Genomic DNA, 21801 nt, shown 5'->3' on the forward strand with positions numbered 1-21801 from the left:
TCCATTAAGAGCTTGAAACACATTCTTATCCTCAGTGCTTTTGTTGCCTCAGAATGGAATCGTGTGCCCTTGAAGGGAGCGGCAACATCAGCACAATCCTTTTGACGTGCGAGTGCGACTTCAACTTATCTCAAATCGCCACCGTGCAAAGGTCGAGGGTTGATTCACCACTGAGGCTGTAGGGGACGTTTCAGTTACAGTTTCAGTTTGATTGGACGACCTCTGACCGTCCAGCTGCAAGACGCCAGATGTGAGAGGCTCTGAGTTATGAAAAGGTTAAAAGCTCCTCTGAATGACTCTCAGGTATTTTGTCTCACCTTGGATGTAGCCTCTCAGGCGACGTGCGGCTCCAGTCAAATACATAATGCATCAAAAGACGAGACTCTTAAGGTGTTAAGGTGGAAATGAAACAAAACTTACTGAGTTTGAAGATTCACGTTTGATATAGTCGTCAAAATAACAGCAATTTATACTTTACCCTACCCCACACACCTCTCAAATTGGACGTTTGAATTCCTTGCAAATATTCGACGTGACTCGTTCGCTATCTTCTGACTACTCTTCAGTTTCTCCGGCAGAAGACTCTGGTCATTCACAGCTTAGGTTGCACACAGGTAGGTGGGTAGGCATGTAGGTTAGTAGCAGGTTGGCAAGCTGGTTTTAGTGACAGGTTAGTGGCAGGTAGGCAGGCTGGTTAGTGGCCGGTTAGTGGCAGGTTGGCAGGCTGCTTAATGGCAGGTAGGCAGGCTGGTTAGCGGCTGGTTAGTGGCAGGTTAGTGGCAGGGAGGCAGGCTGCTTAATGGCAGGTAGGCAGGCTGGTTAGCTGCAGGTAGGCAGGCTGGTTAGTGGCCGGTTAGTGGCAGGTTGGCAGGCCAATTTGGTAAATTTTGCTCAAATGAAATGATCGGAACGATGGCAATCGGAACATGAAGAGGATTTCAGCTTTAATCAAGCAACCCTACGTAATGAGGTCTTTCTTGCCCTATGTTGCATCTATGGGAAAAACACCATGTTAGCTGAGTAAACTGCTCCTGCTGATCACTGCTATGCTGGACCTGAAGATGTGTCCTGTGATGTCTGCACTGGGAGAAAACTGAAAGCTCTGAAGTCCTGTTTGAATTGTCACTGTCACCACTCAGTGGATCTACACAATCCTCCGTCTACTGAGGAACTTTGAGGACGTGACAGCAGCTGTGTCACAGGTCAGAGGTCGACTACAGGACATTCTGAGTGAGACAGAGACAAAGATTTTACAGATTGTGTCTCAAGTGGATGTTTTACTGCCACAACCAGGGCCAGAGACCAGAGCTGACTGAAGATATTCACAGGAAATCACACTGGATCCAAACACAGCACACAGATATCTGTTATTATCTGAGGGAAACACAAAAGTAAAAATATATGAGTGAAGATCAGTCTTATTCTGATCACTCAGACAGATTCACTTATTGGGAACAGGTCCTGAGTAGAGAGAGTCTGACTGGACGTTGTTACTGGGAAGTGACAACGTCCAGTTGTGATCAGCTCCGCACAGAGATCAGCTGTGAATCAAACCCCGACCTTCCTTTATCACACATATTTAGTTCTCACTTTGTAAAGATAGAAATCTATAATTACACTGACATGAATGTGCTTGAAAGAACCTGCTTGGTGGAAGGTAATTTGTACACAGTTTCCACATGTGAGCAGGAGGCGTCACTGATATTTAATTGAAGGCGACAGTGCACATTACTCCCTGGAGGGCGCGTCACACCTCATGTTTCACGTTGGAAAGAATTCACTCCATTCATTTCCAAACATTCAGGTTGGACACAACACAAGGTGCGGAGTGAATGACTCAAATCACTTTGTTAGAAACTGTGTCAGCACAAGAAGAAACATCTGGACTGGTTCTATTTCTAATTTCAGCTACAGACATCCTCACGTTTCGTGCAAAGAACATAACATAACTGAAAAAGAGGGGTTTAAATGTTTCTATGGTTAAAAAATACAAATTTTTTACAAAGGAGCGTTGCTTTGCAATTGCAAATACGGAAATGTCAAGTTTAATGTCGTGATATTACAAGATTAAAGTCTCAATTGAGTAGAAATCATAATATGAAAGTTGTACTTTGATGAGAAAAAGTCATATTGTTAATGAGAATCCAATTTTACTTAAGCTCTGCTGGATCCGAAATCTTGAAAAACTACGAAACCTCAGATTACATCGCACAAAAAGTTCTGTTCTCTCAGTACTGAACAGCCGAAGCTCATATTTTCTCCATCCAGTAAAACTAGACTCACACTGACTTTGAGAACTTCTTCATTTATTTAGTTGTTTATACGGTGACGCTGGTCTCAAACGATAATACATCTGTTGTCAGATTTTTGAACAAACACACACACAAACACACACACAAAGATATTGATTATTAAAAACGCTCGAGACATAAAACCACCAAAGTGACAGGGACTGTACATTTGTACATAGAAGGTAGAAAAACAGGACTAATAACAATAAACTATAAATTTCAACTGAAGAACACTGAAGGTTTACATCAGATATGTGGTGATACTCTGACATTAATAACACATGAAGGTGCAGAGTACAAAGATACTGTGCGGGGAGTGTACTTATACCTACTCTGCTGACAGTATTATGTCCACAGTCAGTACGTGTGAGAGAAAACTACAACTGGCTGATTATCTTACAGCCATAACACGCTAACAACGTGGTACTAGTTTAAAATATACGAGTATTCATTTCACAAGGTGCTTTCCACACATATAAATACTCACTTTATTCACAAACTCCCCCTGGACACCAAGATAAACTTAGAACTTCCATTTGCGCATTACGAAATATTCTGTGACAGAGATTTAAACATTCCACATGTAGATTTAGTTAATTTATCCATTTTATTCTGTTATTTTTGGTAAAAACTGTACTGCATTTTATCCGGAGGTCGTAGGAAGTGAATAAATTACAGCAGGACATTTAGAGGTTTGTGTACAGAGCAATAATCTTTCTTGATATGGACAGACACGTACTGCAGGTGTAAATACAGAGTCAGTGTAATACAGGGGCTATGGTACCAGCCGGATCACATCTAGAGCTGGTCTGGATCAGACATTCTCCTCCTGGATATGTTTAATATGTGGAAAGGTCAAATTACTATGACTCTGAAGCTGTCTACTGAAAAATGAAACAGGTTAGTCCCTACAAGTGAAGCCAAAATGTCTCAACTGGCCCCCCTGGTGGCTGGCTGCAGTATAGGTCATAAACTCCTCCTCCACGTTAGTGAACGGGACAAGGACCAAACAAAATTTTACAATAACTTTGGTTTAAATCAGTTATTTAATGCTGTAAAAATGTGATTATTGATTCAGAGTTGAGACTGAATCCCAATTGGTTGGGCGTGTGCGTCAATGGGACGTGAATAACACTGTCGCTGAACCATCAACTCATTATAAAGCTGCAGTTTTAAGTTGAAAAAGTTTCATCGTGTTGCTTTAAAGATTCTGACAATGACCATGTCTGCAGGATGTGTCAGTCTGTTGCTTCCAGGTTTGGATGTAATGATTATTTCCTTTATCAACTAATCTGCTGGTTATTACCTTGGGCTGTAAAGTTTTCATTAATAAAGAAAAATCCTAATAAATAAAACCTTAAAATTCCTTGTTTTGTTTCACAGATAAATTAAAGAATAAAACCCCGACGGTTCTTGATTGGTTTTCTAATCTACTTGTGATCGGATCCCTCAGGACAGAAGTTAACATCAGGTCTGAAGATGGCGAAAGTGGCTTTAAGAGACGGACGATACAACGATGAGATGTAAATAACGGAGGAAGTAGAGCTGAAGGGAGAAAACTACGAGTTCTGTCAGGACGGACTCTCCACACGTCTAGAAATCTGTCTCACAGCCGATCTACTGTCTAATCACTGCTGTGCCTCTTCGAGTCTTTCTGTGAGTTTGATCCATGTCGTCAGCTGGCGTCGTCCTCGGCTCTCGGGCTGTTAGGAGAGAAGAGGCGTCTGAGCACGAGCCAGGAACATGGAGGTCACAGCGCCGACGACCAGCAGAGGAACCGCAGGTGGAGCGGAGCAGCTCGAGCTCACGGCTGAGAAAAGACCACAACAATAAATGTGCATTCATTATTGTTAGTGTTTGATTGTACTGCGTGGATGGGGATTTACATGTCATACAGATCTATTCTATATTTATTTATTGCTGCATCATTTTGTCCTTTTAAATAACTATTAATTAATTTCTGATTTAGTTTCATACTGTGTTTATGTTTGTGAATTGGTTTTGTGTATTTATTTATATAAAATCTCTTTCCCCACAGCTAATTTGAAAGTTGACATTATTTTACGCCTATTTAAAATGTTTGACTTTGATTAAAGGCCCAGAAATAAACCCCCCGACTTCATATGAGCAGGCAGCATCCCTCACTGGAGCTTTCTGTGTTATATATGCTTTTAAATATGTATTTAATTATTATTCACTTTGTTTGTCCACATTTTAAAACCTGAAGCATCTTTAGACCCTCATCTGATCTGGGAAATCTCCTCCCTGCTCAGTGACTTGCAGGTAACATTGCTGCTACCTGACCCATCTGAAAATACCAGTTTGTTTGATGCCTTGACGCCACTATTCCAAGGCACAGTAAATTGTTGTGTGGTTGTGTGTGGTTGTGTGTTTGATTCTTACTCCGGCAGCTTTTCCCGTCTCGTTGCAGCATCCCAGTCACACAGCTGCACACTGGTCCAGTTCCTTTACTGGAGCAGATCTGCTCACAGCCTCCGTTGTGGTACTCGCACCAGTCAGATTCTGAGAGGACGGGAGACACGAGAGACGTGAATGTCCTAAAAAGGCTGAGGAATTCATCTCTCTAGTTTTGAAAAGGATGAAAACATTTAGTTCTGGACTCACCTCTCCTTCTGATGGGTCCCACACTCAGTATGTGCTCTTGATGGTTCTGGTCCTCTGAGTACATTCTCCTCTTGTGTGGACAGTTCTGGACGGACAGTACACGTTACGTTAACACAGCACACGTCTCCCCGTCCCCACTTTGACTCAGGATTGGGCTCATGAGTTTCTCACCACTTTGCAGGCGTTAGTGTCCGAGTCGCAGAGCGAGACGTCGCAGTGCAGGTGGACCTCGTCGTAATCCCCGATGAACTTGAAGACGGTGACGTGGAAGCGGCAGGTGAGCGAGACGCCGTTCTCTGCCATGCCGATGGTGTTGTCCTTAATGTTTGGACACCTAGTGACAGACAGATGATAAAGAGACACATGTAACACACACACACCTCAGCCCCTACTTCCTGTGTATACTCTGTGTGTGTCTGTGCTGGAGCTCCTCGCCCTACCCCCTCTCTATGATGATGTATCGGAGTCGGTCGCTGCTGTAGCGGGACGGCGTGGCCCAGCACATGTTCACGATGAGGATGAGCTGGTTCTCATCGGCCCCCTCCACGAAGACGCCCACGAACAGGACGTCCCGCGTGCTGAGCACCACCTCCCCCTCCCTGTACGGCTGGCGGTACGAGCCGTTCTTGTACAGAGCCATCTTTGTGATGAAGTTTCCCTCCTGGGTTGGCAACGTGAGGTTAATCACACTGGAGCATGGAAGGGAGGGGGGGGGGGGGGGGGGGGGGAGATAAAGAGCATGAGTCAAGTTGTTTATTGCTTTAGTCTCTCTGTGTCTTAACGTCCTCGGGTCTGACCTGAGCATGGGTTTGAGGACGGTCTCCAGGGAGATCTTCAGGTCCAGTTCGTAGGCGCAGGAAAACTCCACGTTGATGGTTTTGTCTCTGGTGATGACGTTCCCCGTGTTGTTCACACTCTCTATCCAGACCGTGTTTTTGTACATTATGTGTGTGCTGTTCGACTGATGGAGGGATGAAGTTAGAATTACAAAAATCACCATCATCAAAACAAGGCTTCAATATTACATGTAGAGTTGATACAGCCCAATCATAATTATAATTAAGTGTTATACTGTTAATACAGCTATATTTTAACTACATGTACAGATCATGGCTGCCTCTCATCCAACATATCCTGCATTCATTTGGTTTGCCGGTTGTGCATGTCCTCAGATGAATGTCCACAAGATGCAATATGCCCATGAACAGTAGGGGCAGATTTAATGTCCTCACATACCATGACGGCGCTGTGATTGCTTCTTCTCCAGTTGTCTCAAAAGTAACAATACACTAACCTCCTACTGTGTCACCCTGTTTGTATTTATGGGATACAACAGTCTGAGTTCTGTGGTGTGCCCTCTGGTGGATTACTCCAGTATCAATGTGTAGTATGTATGTTCCTGGAGTAACATGAGCGAGTTTGGGATATGGACTAAAAGCTCGGCTTCTAAGAATAAAACTAATACAAGCACAATAGGCTTTACTGACATTCTTAAAATCTTAATTCTAAATTAAAGTAAACCAGTGAACATGAGATCAGGACTCTGCCCTGGGGCCAGTTCACCGACCTGCACGATGGAGCCGCAGTGTCCCTTGGTGTTGTTGATGCGGAACGAGATGAAGTCCTCGCCCTCGATGCCGGCGCACTGCTCGTCGTTGACCCGCACGTCCTCTCGCTCGAAGCCCAGCTGGAAGAGTTTACACTTGGAGATGGAAACTTCCATCTGCGCGTGTTTACACATCACCTCTGCCTGTATGATGTCATCATCACCTGCCGCGGGCAAACATCACAGTTATTCCCAGTGGACTGCAGGTTCACAACATTATTAGTAATAGTCAGTGGAAAAGGATGAAGTCAATACTGACGTATTTCAATCAGAAGGAAACCAGACTCTTTTTTTTCTTTAGTTTAAAAAGTTAACAACTCTGTGACAACAATGATGCTGAAATATTAGATATATTGGAACTATTGCTAATAGGTGGTGTGATCAACTTTTATTAAATGGACAATACATTCAATATGTGTAAAATATCCACATATATTTATACGTAACTTACTGAGGACACCAGTATGATTTGATGCAAAGAAACTAAAACATAAATATTGCTGATTTACAGAACAGTAACCAGTTGATTTTAGTTAATCGCTAATATCCTGGTATTGACATAATTCTGGTTCATGGTGCATGAACTCGTGAACAGAAATAATTTGTATCATATAACATTGATAATCATATTTTTCAACTGTTAAAAGTCATACTAAGTACTTTGATCTGAGACTCAAGACAGGATTAAAGCTTGGATGAGGTCACAGTGATGTCCTGTGACGTGCTCACCTCCTGTGCTGGTGGGCAGCTCTGGACAGCCACACAGGTCGCCTCCGTTCTCCAGCTCACAGGTGAAGTTTGTGCAGATCTCTCCTGCACAGGGGTCATAGATCCATTCTGCTAAAGACAGGTCCACACACAAGGTTAACTGTCACACACACAAGGCTTTATTTGCCATGAACGATGCACAGTGAACTTCCTGTAGCTGTAGGAGTGTGGCTGGTGTCTCGCGGTGCCCTTACAGCAGTTCTCCTGGGCGATCCACTTGGTGGTGAGGGTGCCCAGGGAGCGGCAGGCCTCGGCGTAGGCCGCCAGCGAGCCACACACCTGAGCCTTGCGATGGTTGTAGCAGCCGTCCAGGTAACAGGACTGGTAGAAGGGCCGGGGGTCCAGCAAGCCGTGGCACGGCTGGAAGAAGCCCTTCACCTGGGTGAGCTTCTGACAGGCGTCTTCACCTTGCAGCGCCTGCACCGCTGTATTTTCACATGACTGGGCCAGAGCCACGTACTGGGTCTCATCACAACTACAGGAAGGAGACAGATATCAAAGTTGTTGTCTCGTGGAATTTGACATCATACAATGTGCATGACCTCGTCTGTAATCTTAAATATGACGACAGCAGCCTGTTTGTGCAGGTAGCCGACTTCTGATTACAACTTATCCTCAATGCTAATGGTCAACGAGAGGTCATCATAGCTAGTAGGCCCGTAGTTTACATGCAGAATTAGAGAGTATCTATACGTGCACGTTTCACAGTTTCTGTACTAAACCCACCTGTTCTGCATACCGTTGGTCTTCCAGCTCTGGGCCAGCTCCAGGGCACTGACGGCCGGCTTGCCTCTTGAGGTGATGTAGTCGTCGCTGGCGTCTCCGTTGAAATTCCCACAGAGGCCACACACCTTGTTCTGCAGCCGCTGGCCCATCGTGATGCTCAGGGTGTTGAAGCGGTTGTACCGAATCTGGATGTCCTGCGGCGTGTCGATGACGATGAAGCCTTCAGATGTGGACAGACGTGTCATCAGCCCTGTGAGGAATGGCACCGACACCGGTGTACCATTGACCTGAGGAAACAGAGAGAGGCTTAGGTATATCAGATTGGACACAACAAGAGCATCAAGGTTTGTGTCAAAATTATTACAATATTCTGCTTTAAATATAATAATTTCCTTTTCTTTGAACCAGTAACCGAATGTGCAGGAAAAAGAGCGACGTAAAAACCTGGTTGTTGTATGAAGTGATTGAGTAACATGTAACAGAAGAAAAAAGGAGAACCTGAGATAATCCAGCAATTGACACTTCCACTGCTGGTAAAATACCTCTTAAGGCACGAAAAAAATAAATGAAGTAGTCAATGGCTCAATCAGATCAAGGAGGATTAAGACTCACTCAAGACCCACAGTGAGAGTTAATCAGTAAGTCATTAACTACTGCTGTGAGTGCGCTCTCTTACGATGATTGGCCCAGAGCCAGATAAGGAGGAGATCTGTCGGGCTGTTAGAACAAAGGGTGGTTGGTGAATTGGACTGTGAGAAATTAGATAAGGGGAAACAGCTCAAAGGTATAAAGGGTAAGTTGGTAATAATCATGAAAGAATAGAGAACATTTTTGTGATGGGTGATTTTTGATGTAGGGACATGACACAATATTCTAGATGATTTCGGTGCCTGTCACTGATTTGGTGCTAAACGGGTGTGTGGGGGGGGGGGGGGGGGGGCAGCTTGTTCAGAGGAACTTCTTTGGCTCCAAACTGCTGCCTCCTCCCAGTGGATTAGAAGTCGAGGTAAATCTAAACAGTAAAGTTTCAGCCCATTGAAGATACAGAACAGAGGGAGTTGATAGGAAGGTCTAAATGCTGCTCAACTTTGGAGGAACACACAATATTACACAAGAATTGAAAATGAAGATAACTGTATAAGAGAATCAATCACATATTATTACATGTACAGGTAAAGCTGGATTCTAGGTGATAGTAGAACGTTTTTAGAGCTTTTCATGGTTTGGATCTATCTCGTTATCTTCTTTTTAGTCTTAATCTTAATCAGTGGGCCTCCCTTACGCCACAGTACACAGCGGAACATCATAACCCACATTCCCCTCGTATTTGTGTTATTGGCCTTTTCTGTTTCGCAGTCACTGTGGGACCCAAGGTTGAGCCGGGAAGCCGAAGAGATAACAACCGGAGGACTGAACAAAATAACTCAGATAGTCAGATAGAGAAGACACAACAAGGGTTGGGAAAGACGAGCAAAAGATTAGTCACTCATCCACATACACACTAATGATGTGAGACCACGTTAGAACTTATAGTTCTTGTTTTTGTTAGGAGAGGCTAGATTAGGGGATTTCAACACATCTGGTAACATGTGTACACTTCATCTGCCTAGTTTCTCTGATGCATCCGGTATACTTCTGATTATCCATTCAATAAAAATAACTAATTCTGACTGCATTAAATAACACATGCCAAGTGTTAGTGGTTATTTTCCATATTTGGTTGATATCACAACAAATTGAGGGCGGTACAGGGCTCCTCTCACCTTGATTGTGCTACCAGACACAAGTATATTCTCCTCGTTGATGTAGAGGTAGACGTGAGAGATGGTGGTGAGGTTGGGTGTGCTCCACTTATCAAAGTTGGCGATGAGCTGGAAGGAGAGGTCGGGCAGTTTGTGACAGTTGGTCGACAGGACGAAGGAGCAGGAGGCCGGGAGCCGCAGGGACGCCCCGTCAAAGGTCCTGAAGACGCCGCCACCCGAGGCCACGCAGTGCTGCAGGCGCCGTGCAAAGCAACCTCGAACCCCATACCGCAGGGTGCACTCCTCCTCCGCCTTACAGCGCCTCGGGTCGCACTGGATCAGGTTTCGTCCGATGCACTGGCAGCGTTTGGTGCAGTCGCTGTTCCAAAACAGCTGCTTGGGCTGAAAGAAAGAAAATGTTTCTGTTCTGAAACAGTCATATGATTTGTTGACAATCGATGACTGATTGTGGTTTCATATGTACCAACACTGATCGGCCAAAGAAAAGACCTTTGATAAAAAGCCAGTTTGGCTGCTCATTCGTCTCTGAGTATATTCCCTTTGGTGCCGGATGTGAGACTGACCTCGTAGTATTTGCCATCGGTGTAGCAGCCACAGTTCTGAGACAGAATGCAGCTCTTGCCGTTGAGCACGTAGCCCTGGTCGCACTGGCAGCCCTCCACACACTCCTGGCTGCAGTCCCTCTGGCCACGGGCGGGGGCGCACTGGGGCGGGCAGACCGACACGCAGCTGGAGTAATGGCTGTTTGGCGGACAGCTCTGGACTGGGAGCAGGTAAGTAGGCAAATTAGCTAAATGTTGACTGTTCAGTGATACATATTTGTAGACGTGTGTCTCTGCAGCTGCTTCAGCTAATAGTTCAACATTTAGGGAAACACTTTGACTTCTTGCACACAATATTATATAACGTTATGGCTAGCCTAGCCTACGTCGGTTAGCAGCTGCTGAAATTTAAAAATAAATTTGTTGTTGCATTAGGGAAAATTACTTACTAAAGTTGAATCAAATTTGATTTTAGAATTCAAAATATCCAGAATTATTCTATAACTGTCTTACATCTGATCCAAAGTCAGTGTTTGAGCTTGTATCCACAAACCTTGTGGTCAACGGTGTTCAATAGGATCACCACTGACACAGTTCATAGTAACCAAAGACATTATTTCTGGATAGACTAGTTTTTCACCCTCATGTGGATGCAGAAATCTCTGACACATATTAGAAAACCAGGGCGTATAAAAGTAAAACTATCGACATGGTTCAATACCACTGGAGGTAAATGTATTTTATTTTAATGCAAGGAGAGATTTTATGGATAATCCTCTCTAAGATGAGCCCAGACTCACCACATGGCGTATCGCTCCTCCAGCCGGTTACAGGCACTCCTTGGGTCTGACAGGTGCTGGCATAGATCTGCAGCCAATTACATATTGTATCCTGGGCCCCCTGGTCCATGCACGTGTCCTGGAGGCAGCCTTGATTAAAGAAGGCTGGCGCAACCTTGCTGTGACAGCGTGCAAACGCACCTCCTCGATCCGCAATTACCCCACAGAGCCTCACTGCCTCAGGCCCCACAAACACATACAGTCCATCTCCCATGTGGAAACGTAGGCCTGTGTTCACCTCATTTGTCCCATTGTCTGTGCCCATGTTCATGTTGGCACTAGTCACCATGAGCGGGGCGTCGCTTAGGACACTTTTCTCCCCCAGGCCACAGCGCTGGCAGGAGTCTCCACAGCCCACCTGGCAGAAGGTGTCCCTCTCTGCCCACGCCATGCCCCAGTCAGTGGTGGTGAGGGTGGGGGGGGGAGAGGGCATGCCCTGGCACAGGCCGCAGGAGGCGTTGTAGAGGTTTCGGGGCAAAGTCAGCAGGAGGAGAGTGTTCCAGTCAAAGGCCACCTTCAGGCCAAAGTCTGTCTCCAGGATGAGCTGTTTGCCCAAGATGAAGACGTTGACCTTTCCTGGGCCCAGCTTCAGAGGAAGGTACAAACGCTCCATATTCACCTGAGTGAATAAATATAAAAAAATAAACACACACATATTCCTACAGAAGCATTTTTAGCACCAGTGTTTTGTTTCTAATCCGACTGAACTGCCATTTTTCAAAGTATGTGGGGAAACCCTGAGTATGATTAGATCATGTTACATGTTTCTCATGTAATCTTATTCTAAGTGAGAGGAAAAAGATAGAAACATAGAGAAGGAGAAAAAATGCATGTGTGGGTGGCTGCACTGGATTATGTGTGTCAGTCCTGTTCCTGTTCAGATCTTGTAGGCGCTTTGTGAACCGAGTCCAAATGTCGCTCAGGGTCAGTTTTGTCTGAGCCAAATCCAGCCTGATAAAAGATGCCTATTGAAATTAGATCCAACTTAAGCCAATCAAAGCAGAATTCACCCTCTGCCAGGTTATTCTATCAGCTTGATTAGAAATTACATGTCCTCACATATAAGAAAAACTACGACCTTCACAGCTCAGGCAAATAAAATGGTGTAAAAACATGAATATTACTAACACAGGCCTGATAATGGCATTTAACTCAAGAACAGGTTCTCTTTAATAACATGTTTACTGTTATTCCTACTCATGAACTCACCGTCACCGTGTTTTTGTAGGTTCGAGAGACTTCAATCTCATACCCATAAACCTCCAGTACGAAGCCCCTCACCCAAATGGCCGAGCCTGTGTCCCTTTCCTCGTTCCGAGCTGCAAACTTGAACTGGGGAAAAGTTCCAGAGACGGCAGTATGGTCCATGTTCTCCCTGCCACAGTTAGAAGTGGCCATCCTAAGAGTACAAGAGCTCTGCAGCTCAAACGGCACACCACCAAAGGGCAGAAAATGTCCATAACCAGCTGCCACACATAGGGCCTCGGTGCGCGGCTGGCAGAAGTAAAGGCCGTCGTTCTCCTGGCAGTACTCCTCAGGGTGACAGGGTGCGAGCTGACAGTATACACTGTTGTCAGAGCCATTGCAGTAGCAGCGCTCCTGGCATTCCCAATCCGTCCAGAAAGTCTGATTAGTGGCCAGCTGCCGCCCGTGGCTAATGCAGCCACAGTCACTGCGTGCCACACACAGGCCGTCCCGCAGCGCAAAGCCTTCCTCACACTGACACCCCTCCTGGCATGGCAGAGGACACGGCTCCTCAAGATCATCCAGGTTGGCACAGGTCAGAGGGCAGGAGTTGGTGCACTCGTCAAAATGACTGTTCTCTGGACAGGGAAGAGCTGAAACACAAGAGAGATATAAGAAGAAGCTAAAGAGGAGGCACAACAAAGGCTAAATCAATGAAATCCAATGAACCACCACTGCAGTGGAAATTAAAAATAAATACGTCTAAGTGTCATATTTGTCCATCACACAATAAAATCAGGAAGTGGGGAAACTTACAGATGTTGTGGACTAGCTTGCTTGCTAACAGGATACAGTATATTAATAAGACATATCTGACATCTATTCATCTCTGCTCTGGACACACATACATAATCCCACATGCCAGCTTTTTCCCTTTGAAGTACAGCTTTATCTACTCACGACAGTTGGTAGCACTCCTCCAGGAACTGAGGCCTATGTGAGCATCCTGACAAGCACTGGAATAAGCCTGCAGTGAAGAACACAGAGCTGAACGGTTCCCCTGCTTCACACACATGTTATATAAGCAGTTCCTGAAGAAGGGTGACGGGTTGACCACTGCATGACACGCCAGAAATGAACTGTTCCCGGGGTCGTTGATGTTGCCACACATCCAAGGACTCTGGTAGAGACGCAAGTCTGTGCACATGCGATACAGGTCATCACAGTCACCATTACAGGTGAGGTCATCAGCAATGGCCCGCCAGCCGTCAGTGAACTGTTCAGTAGAGTCTGCGAGGCGTCCATTAGGGAGGCGGAGATCGTCAGTGGCATTGCTATTGAAGACACCGCATAGACCACAAGTAACGTTGTAGAATATGGTTGAGAGGGAGATGTTGAGGGATCCCTGGCGATTGTAGTGAACACGAAGAAGACCACGTGCCTCCACCACAGTGGCATTGCCTGGCGCCCTGTAGATCATCATTGTCTCCATTGGATGGACGTAAGGAAGCAGCACTTGTTCACCATTCACCTGAAGCACAAAAGGGAAGCATAGTCATCGGCATTCAGCAAAAATAAGAAAACAAAAAGCTTTTTTTCTGGAGAGAATATACAAACCTTTACTGTGTCAAAATCCGTCCCTCCGATCTGAGCTTCAAGGTTAGCCACTGTAACTACCACAGGTCTTTTCCAAGAGGGGCCTTTGTTTACCAGCCTCCTGCCTATCTTCACCTCCACCATGGAACCATTAGCTGGCACTCCACCACACAGCTTCAGAAGGTAATAGGAGCTATCGTCTGGGAACAGCAAGAAGGTGCCATCAAAGGAGGAGGACACTGAGGTCTCGGTGATTGCGCACACTCCCTCCCTCCGAGGGTAGCAGCCCAGACGGCCCACTTCTGCCACGCATACTTCCCCCTCCTTACATGACGCATTGGAGCAGGAGACCTCTCCAGCAGGCCCACAGGTGCAGTGGAGGAAACATTCACCTTCTTCGCCACTGGGACCTGCCCAGAACGTCTCATTAAGGGGGTAATAGAGGCCATTACTCTCACAGCCACATTCTTCACGCTGTACACAACGGCTGCCACTGAGAACATAACCTGCATCACACTTGCAGCCCTCAGTGCAAGGGTGGGCACAGTACAGGGGGGCAGTGAGGTCCGAACAGGAGGCCGGGCAGGCGCTTGTGCACACTTGGTAATTGCTGTACTTCGGACATGACAACGCTGAGAGCCAATGGGAGAGAAGAGAGTATGTCAGACGACACAAATAAATGAGTGTAAGATGAAGGAACAATGCAAACTGAATCACACAGAATCTCACCGCAGAAGGTTCGAGATCTCCAGGGCCGTATCGTGACGCCTAGGGCCTGACAGGCAAGAGCATATGCCTGGATGGCCTGACACAGTGCGGTGATGTTATCCCTGTTGCTGCACATGTCGTATACACAACTATACACAAAGGCTGTGGGGTCCACTACTGCTCGGCAATCCCTGAACGGTCCATCAGTTTTGTTGATGATCCCACAGTAGTCTGGGCGAAAATAGAAGGCTTCTGTCAGAGGGTCACACACGCTGCAGTTTTGTGCGCAGCCATCTGTGCACCTCCAGTCTGTGTCCTCCGCTCGCCAGCTGCCTCCCAACTCCACCACGCTTTCTGCTAAAGAGCCATCAGGAAGTACAGGATCATCTGCAGGGTCATCGTTGTAGTTACCACAGAGGCCACAGGTGTTGTTGAAGTAGGAGCTGGGTAGGGAGATGGATGCATAATGTTGGCCATCGTACGTTACCAAGAGGCCAAAATCTGTTTCCAAAGCAACTGCAACCCCTGACTGATACACCCTGATAGCCCCAAGCTGGAGTTGGACAGGTACAGTTTTGGTCAAGCCATCCACCTAGTGAGGAATAGAGGAAAATTCAGAAATGTAACAATGGATAATGGATAAATAGTCAATTCATATCTAGTGGTAAGTCCTCAAATAAAGGGGATCCATAGATTCACACCTGGACTGTTCCCAAACTGCCTTTGGGTAACATGACGCGGTGACCATAGACTTCCACTGTGACATCTCTGAGCCAGGAAACAGAGGGAATTCCCCTGTTCTCATTTTTTGCCTCCACACTGAAGAAGGGTAGTCCTGTCACCTCCCAGCAGGGTCGAGCCAGCAGGTAGGAGCAGGTCCCCTGGAAGTGATAGAGGAAGCCATCGAAGGTGTGGTAGTGAGGGTCGCCGAATACCACACAGGTGCTGGTGCGGATTGGCTGGCAGTAGAATGCCCCTTCCTGCTGCTCGCAGTTCTCCAGCTGCCCGCACGGAGCTTCTTGGCACTGAACCTCGTTGTCAATGTCGAGGCAGCGGCATCGCTGTAAGCACTGATCAGACAACCAGAAGTTTTCCCCTCGTCTGTAGTAACGACCTGAAGAGGATGAGGACAAAATGTAACTGACTACTCCTAGAGTTTGATGACCTGAAGAAGCTGTAACAACCTGTGGGGACATAATTATCAGTGTTGGACGTTAGAACTTGCCATTGTAGCTGCAGCCATTTGCGGGATCTATCAATTCAGTGTCGACACGGAAGAGCCAGCGTCCAGGAACGTTTACATTGGTTGATTGTTCAATATTCACTACTTCATTTGACCGGGATCCTGGCAGGTTGAAGAAGTGACCAATGTCTCCACCATTAAAACCTGACTGGAAAGGGGAAAGGTGTGAGCACCATTGAAGACATAAAGAAACAGCTCAAAGACAGTGGTGAGATTACCTGAGCTGTTGTCCCACCAAGTCCCGTTAAAGGATCTCCGCCACTGGCCGTTCCTGTGCTCCATATGATTTCTCCATAGTTGAACATAGTGAAGAAAGCGGCGCCATCTGCGATTAGTACCGTTTGGAATGTGTTCACCTTTTAATCAGACAAAAAGATTAAACTACTTTTGCAAGGATGAAAGTCAGACACATGCACAAAGCATATGAAACCAAAAACAAGAATTGTACAACAGAAAATAATTATTTCAACTTCTGAACTGTTCACTTGCAGTGATATTAATTATGTTTCCAATAATTCATATCTTGTCAATTCACAGTCATTTGTGATTCCTGCTAAAATTCAATACTGCTTCTTGTTTAATGTTTTAGCACTGAAGACATTTGTAAACATAGTATTTTATGTGACTTTACTGGGGTTGTCTGGCTTCCTCCATAGAAGGTGACCTGGTGCCATGTTGCAATAAAGACCCAGGTAGCGGTGAAGGTGGGCACATTCTTGAAGTACTTCCGGACATCTTGCGTTGCCCTTTCCAGTATTTCTCGCTCGGTGGATTCTCTGTAATAGACATCTCCGCGGATGCCGTTGTGCACATCTGCCCAAAGTGGAGCAATGAATGATCTGCTATCGCTCAGCGGAAAAGCCTCAGGCGTGAACTGGCTAACCTGCACGTTGAAGGAGATCACACCGTTGTTGTTCACCTGTGCACAAAGGAAAAGGTTGCAATAAATCGTGTTAAGATTATAAAATAACAAACAACAAGAGAATTTCAAACGAGACTTACATAGATGGAACGGTAGGGGATGTTGAAGAAAACAAAGGGAATGAGCAAGCTAATTTCTGGAGAACTCCCATCATCCATCTTGGGGGTCTCAAGATCCCTATTGCCGGGTCCATATGGATACAGGATGTCCTGAGTACTAGCTAAAAGGAGAATATTGCTTAAGAAGCGTACGCATTACAAAAAACAGACTGTTCTGAACATTAAAAGATGAAATAAGATGTTGTTGAGCAGGACCTAATAATTATATTATAATTGATAATGGGGTTTAACATATTAATGTCCTACCTGTTTGTGTAAAGAGGCTGAAGACGTGGAGCACAATGATTGGACAGCCTAGCCTGACCATTCTGCAAAAAAAAAGAAAGACTGAGATGAGATGTTGTGTAGTACTCTCGTGATTTTCTTTGTCTTGCACTTTCATTTAAGCCAATGGGATTACGGGAAGACGTGAGTCATACTCAATCAACCAGTAAACTTCTCAAGCAACCAGGCTGTTAGAAAGGAGAAGAGGGGGAGACATCAAGCTAACGTCATGTTATTTCTTTAAGACCAGGCTCCCAGGTCTCCCCTGAGGAGCCCTGAAAAGGCCCTTTCATTCATTCCAGAACAATGCGTCAGGATCACATTTGCCTTATGGTCCCATGTGAGACGACAACAGTGAACTACAGGCCTCTCTGTGCCTTGGATCCCTGCAGCTGAATGAACCGGCCGCTCTGGTCCAGCGGCTCTGTGTCTGAAGCCGCGAGGCTGCTCAGGACCTCATTACCACTCCTGTTTGGGAGACATCCATGCCTTGTTGGCTAAAAGACAGGAGCGTAAACATTGGGGAACTAATGGCTTTTAGTGAGCAGGTTTGAATTGCCAGGGTCCTTGCAGGCCACTATGGGCTTGTTCTGGCACTGGTTTGGCGAGCTTCACATCGACAAAGAAGGAGTGTACAGCCGTGTTGGCAGATTTAAGAGTCACCGTATAGCTTTTAAATTTACTTGGTTATTAGAATAGAATTAAATGTTACACAAAACTTAGAACAGGTATTTTCCCTAAGAGTTGGTAAGACATTGACTTGTGACCCACTTACTTATAAATTCCTATGATTATCCCAACAAACATTTAATGTCAAGCAGCAGTAAAGGCAAAGAACCGTTTGCTTTAATTCCTCATCTAAAATCATTCAGCTAAATTTGGTGGCAAAGTTCAGTTAAATAACAATGGTTCAGTCATCTTAGTTTGAATGACTGACCAAACCAACAAACTAATTCAACTAAACAAAAGGCTTTAAGTGTGTCGCTGCAATATCTGGACGAAGCTCGGAGAAGAGCCAGTAGCCCACAGGGTGCCTCCCGTTTGGGATGTTCTGGGCACATCCAAGTAGTCTTTGACCCTGAGGTTGACCAAAAACACATTGGAGAGACTTTATAACTTAAGCAGGTTAGGAGTGCCTTGGGATTCCCCAGCAGGTGGCGCTGTGTGACCTGTGACCCAATGAATGGATGGTCAGTGGATGGATTTGGGATTTAAGAGTTTATAAATTAATACAAACAGATGGCAACTGACATTGATACTGTTTATATGAGGGAATTTGAGTGTGATTGGATTTCTCTCTAAAACCTTTCATCGCTGCAATGTGTGAACTCTTATAATCTTGGTGGTAAATTGTTTTCAGGTGTGCCAAGGTTAGTGGGCACTGCTGAGAGAGGTCTGCTGTGATGTCAGCAGCCTCTCATCATACATTTTCAACAGCAACATTACAACAATTGCTCTTCTGACTCGTGTTACTTCAACTTCTTATCTGACTGGCATTAACTCGAAGCCTCTTAGCGGGGCAATTAAGATAAAGCCCCTGGGACATAGAAGATGAACAAGACCATTTGACATGTTTATCACGATCAAATCGACACAACTCAAGAGCTACGTGCTTTATCAGAGGCTAATTAAATCACTCAAGATGATTTTTCTCAGCATTTGAAGTTTGAAAATGAGGTTGAGTCAGACCAATATTCAGCTGAGAACTTCATTCTGGAATTATACAGTGGAAGGCGTATAAAACATCATCATTAAATCATCAGTGGCTCCAAAATTGAGGTTCAAGACCCGACAAAGGTTTACAAGATAATCATTAGGGTTTAGGATTCGTTTTTTTTGGGACAAATACTGGATGATTTTCTTTAACATCTTTGGGTCTTGAGAAATCCTAAAATGAAATAGTCTACCTATGAACAATCTCCACTTTAGCCGAGTTCAAATTCACACTTTTCACCAATCCTGAACTGTGAAGAGTAGATTCATCAATCAAAGGGATAGCAATCAATTAAATCACAACAATGGAGCTGAAATATCTGACATATACACACAATCCTGTTGAGGGGGAACCGCTGCACTCACCTGCCTTCAGAAGACGGACATTTAGCACCAGTCTAATCTAACCTGGCAACCTCCTCACAGCCGTGTCCCATCCAACAGAGGACCATCCAGCAGTGATCGTGGGATAGAGGGAGTAGAAGGAAGAAGTGGAGGTGAAATTTGCTAAAGTGATGACAAGTGAAGAGAGTTTTTAGAGGAGCTGAAGGACCAGAGAGATGGGATCCTCTTGTCCAAGTCCAGATCCTGAAAGATTTCCAGCAGGAGCAACAACAATCCAGAGTTTTGAATTGGCGTGTTTAAAAGAGTGAAGCCCTGTGGAGACTGAAAAACCCTTGTTGGAGCTGTGGAAGGAGCTTTTTCCCAAAGAAGCAGGTGGAAACTTTACCTGGGATAGTGTTCAACTTAATCTGAGATCAGTGTTTGGGGAAAGGGGGTCGGTGGGGAGGAGAGGGAAGTGGAGGGGAGGGACAGCACAGGAATCTGAGGAAGAGAGGGAGTGGAAACAGAGCAATATGTTCTAAGGGTAGAGGGGAGGTCAGATACCTGGAAAAGATGGAGGGAAGTGGAAAAAACTAAAGAGAAATACTGTTTGAGGAAATGTTTTAAACACAGGAGAAGAGGAATGTTTTGCACAAAGAGAGGCTCTCATGCAGGATGAGTGTCAAGTCGTTCAGGCAGGATCTGTCGTTAGCACCTGCGACTGGCCAAATGATGATAAAATGTCTGGTGGAAAAATTCGATGGAAACACTGTGGCCTTTATATTTTTGGAACAATGTTAACCCTCGTTATTAATATTTCTCTCAGCATCTCTAGCAGCTCTTTTGGTTATAATTGCTCTAAGAATTGATGCATTTAAATGTTTACCTTGGCAGGTGTAGAAAAAGGTCGACATAGGGCTGATGCCCTTTGATTTGGCACTCGTTGTGGTGTCGGTTATTCCGGAGTTCATTCAGTACATTTAAATCTCAGGGCACCTGAGCACACAAAGTAGCAGAGTGTCACTTGGGGGCATTTATGGACAAAACAGCAGAAACACACACACAGTCTGAAACCTTGCTTTTCAACCTCTATGGTAGGTTGAGTTACAGAATTAACATGAGTCACTTTGGCCACTCTGTGTACCCCCTTTTTTTTTTTAATTAGGCACAGCCTCATTTACAAGGTTACACAAGACACTTCATTACGATAGATGCCGGACAGATAGCCAGGGGAAATCTCAGGTGGATCCACACTGATAGGGTCTGGGAAGGAAAGGGCAGTCAGATGGGTCTTTGTTGCAGTCGGACAGTGGAAGTAATTGGAGAGGCAGGGAGCAAGATGTGTGAAAGGCTCCAGGTATGAGGGCAGGCCCCGGGCTCCCATTAAGCAGTACCAAGGCTCTCTGTGCAGGCTTCTTTTATACGTCCCACGCCTTGTTGTGTAAATGCTCACATACTCTTAAACAACCTGTGAAAGAGAGTGTTGCACAAAGAGGGACAAAAAAATCAACAGTTACAGGTGACCTACTGGGTCGGGGGAGCTTCCTGATCTCAGGGTTGTGTTTTGGGAAATGTTGAGGACGTAGAAGTGGGGTAGACCGAGATGAGACACTCGAATTTCTCGCACTTTGCACCCTTTGACTTCCCATTCCCTGTGACGCAGGACAATTCAACCGGAAAGTAAAATATAATACGTGAGTATATTGCTCCTTTTCTCTTCTATGATCTTGGGTGGTCAACTTGAAGCCCCATTAATGAGTCTGAACAGCATATCAAATGATGATGTGTCATAGGTCGAAGGAGTCGCTTGTAGTGAGTCATCACCTGGCTCAACAAAATGGCTAGTTTGAGAGCATCAATTTGTGTTAATGGGAAAAAAAAATTCTGCACCAACAGTCAAACAAGACATTGGGTCACTAGAGCCAATCATAACTGTGGAAACTTAATAATGAGATGGCAAATCGTTTGATTCACCTGATAGTCTGGTTGTTGTTCGACATCATTGTGTCACAAAGTCCCAGAATGCATCACACAGTGTGATTCAAACTCCCTTCCTTCCATCCCTGAACTGGATTTGTCCAATGAACAGTGAATGGGAAGGACCTGACACTTTGAACTCAGTATATATAAACACGACTCTTGAGGACCCATCGATTGGGGAGCCACTTTCCATGAAACAGGAAAACTGCATCAAAGGTTTCCCTGCAGCCGGACGGTACTGTGTGGGAACAGTGGGACGCTATCACAAGTTCTGGAGAATCCATCAAGCCTGACCTTCACAAAGAAGGTCCCGGACTGGAAACCAGTTGAGCTCTGTTTCGGCCGTCACCTTATCCGTGGAGTGGACCACTCTAATTCAACCCCTATGCCCAGCGGTTGGCTCTGCCCTGCCCTCCTCTCCTTCCATCCCATTCACAAGGTTGAACCCGCTTCCAGTAACCCAAACCTTCGTGCCCCAACGGCCCCTTCACCTCAGCACACAATGGAGGCCGTTCAGCCCCCCCTGCCCTCAATTCCCACTTCATAATGCAATGGGTTAGATCAGAGTTCCAACTGCGCAACCAGGT

At 45.5% G+C, this 21801-nt stretch overlaps 1 protein-coding gene across 1 annotated transcript; it reads right to left on the reverse strand.

The window, feature by feature from the left end:
- Positions 1 to 2289: 2289 nt before the first annotated feature.
- Positions 2290 to 20109, reverse strand: tecta (tectorin alpha). The gene is made up of 24 exons (XM_053441097.1): positions 19277 to 20109; positions 17180 to 17241; positions 16895 to 17034; positions 16524 to 16811; positions 16111 to 16248; positions 15875 to 16040; positions 15351 to 15763; positions 14671 to 15241; positions 13963 to 14573; positions 13306 to 13876; positions 12370 to 12998; positions 11122 to 11779; positions 10343 to 10542; positions 9780 to 10160; positions 8017 to 8303; positions 7485 to 7765; positions 7252 to 7362; positions 6484 to 6686; positions 5714 to 5877; positions 5357 to 5605; positions 5088 to 5250; positions 4917 to 5001; positions 4695 to 4814; positions 2290 to 4101 (listed from the first exon to the last, which is right to left on the reverse strand). The coding sequence occupies exons 2-24, from the start codon at positions 17238 to 17240 to the stop codon at positions 3998 to 4000; spliced, it is 6594 nt and encodes a 2197-aa protein (XP_053297072.1). The 5' UTR covers position 17241; positions 19277 to 20109; the 3' UTR covers positions 2290 to 3997.
- Positions 20110 to 21801: the final 1692 nt, after the last annotated feature.

This window comes from Pleuronectes platessa, chromosome 15 (genome assembly GCF_947347685.1).
Source record: "Pleuronectes platessa chromosome 15, fPlePla1.1, whole genome shotgun sequence".
Lineage (NCBI taxonomy): Eukaryota > Metazoa > Chordata > Actinopteri > Pleuronectiformes > Pleuronectidae > Pleuronectes > Pleuronectes platessa.

What these genes read in the sequence shown, in the direction of transcription:
- tecta (XM_053441097.1), bottom strand. Translation starts at nt 17,240, where the DNA reads ATGGTCAGGCTAGGCTGTCCAATCATTGTGCTCCACGTCTTCAGCCTC. An exon ending in ACACTAACGCCTGCAAAGTG is followed by an intron (nt 5,002 to 5,087) that starts GTGAGAAACTCA and finishes CTGTCCGTCCAG; the next exon opens with AACTGTCCACACAAGAGGAG. An exon ending in AGACGGGAAAAGCTGCCGGA is followed by an intron (nt 4,102 to 4,694) that starts GTAAGAATCAAA and finishes GTCTTTTCTCAG; the next exon opens with CCGTGAGCTCGAGCTGCTCC.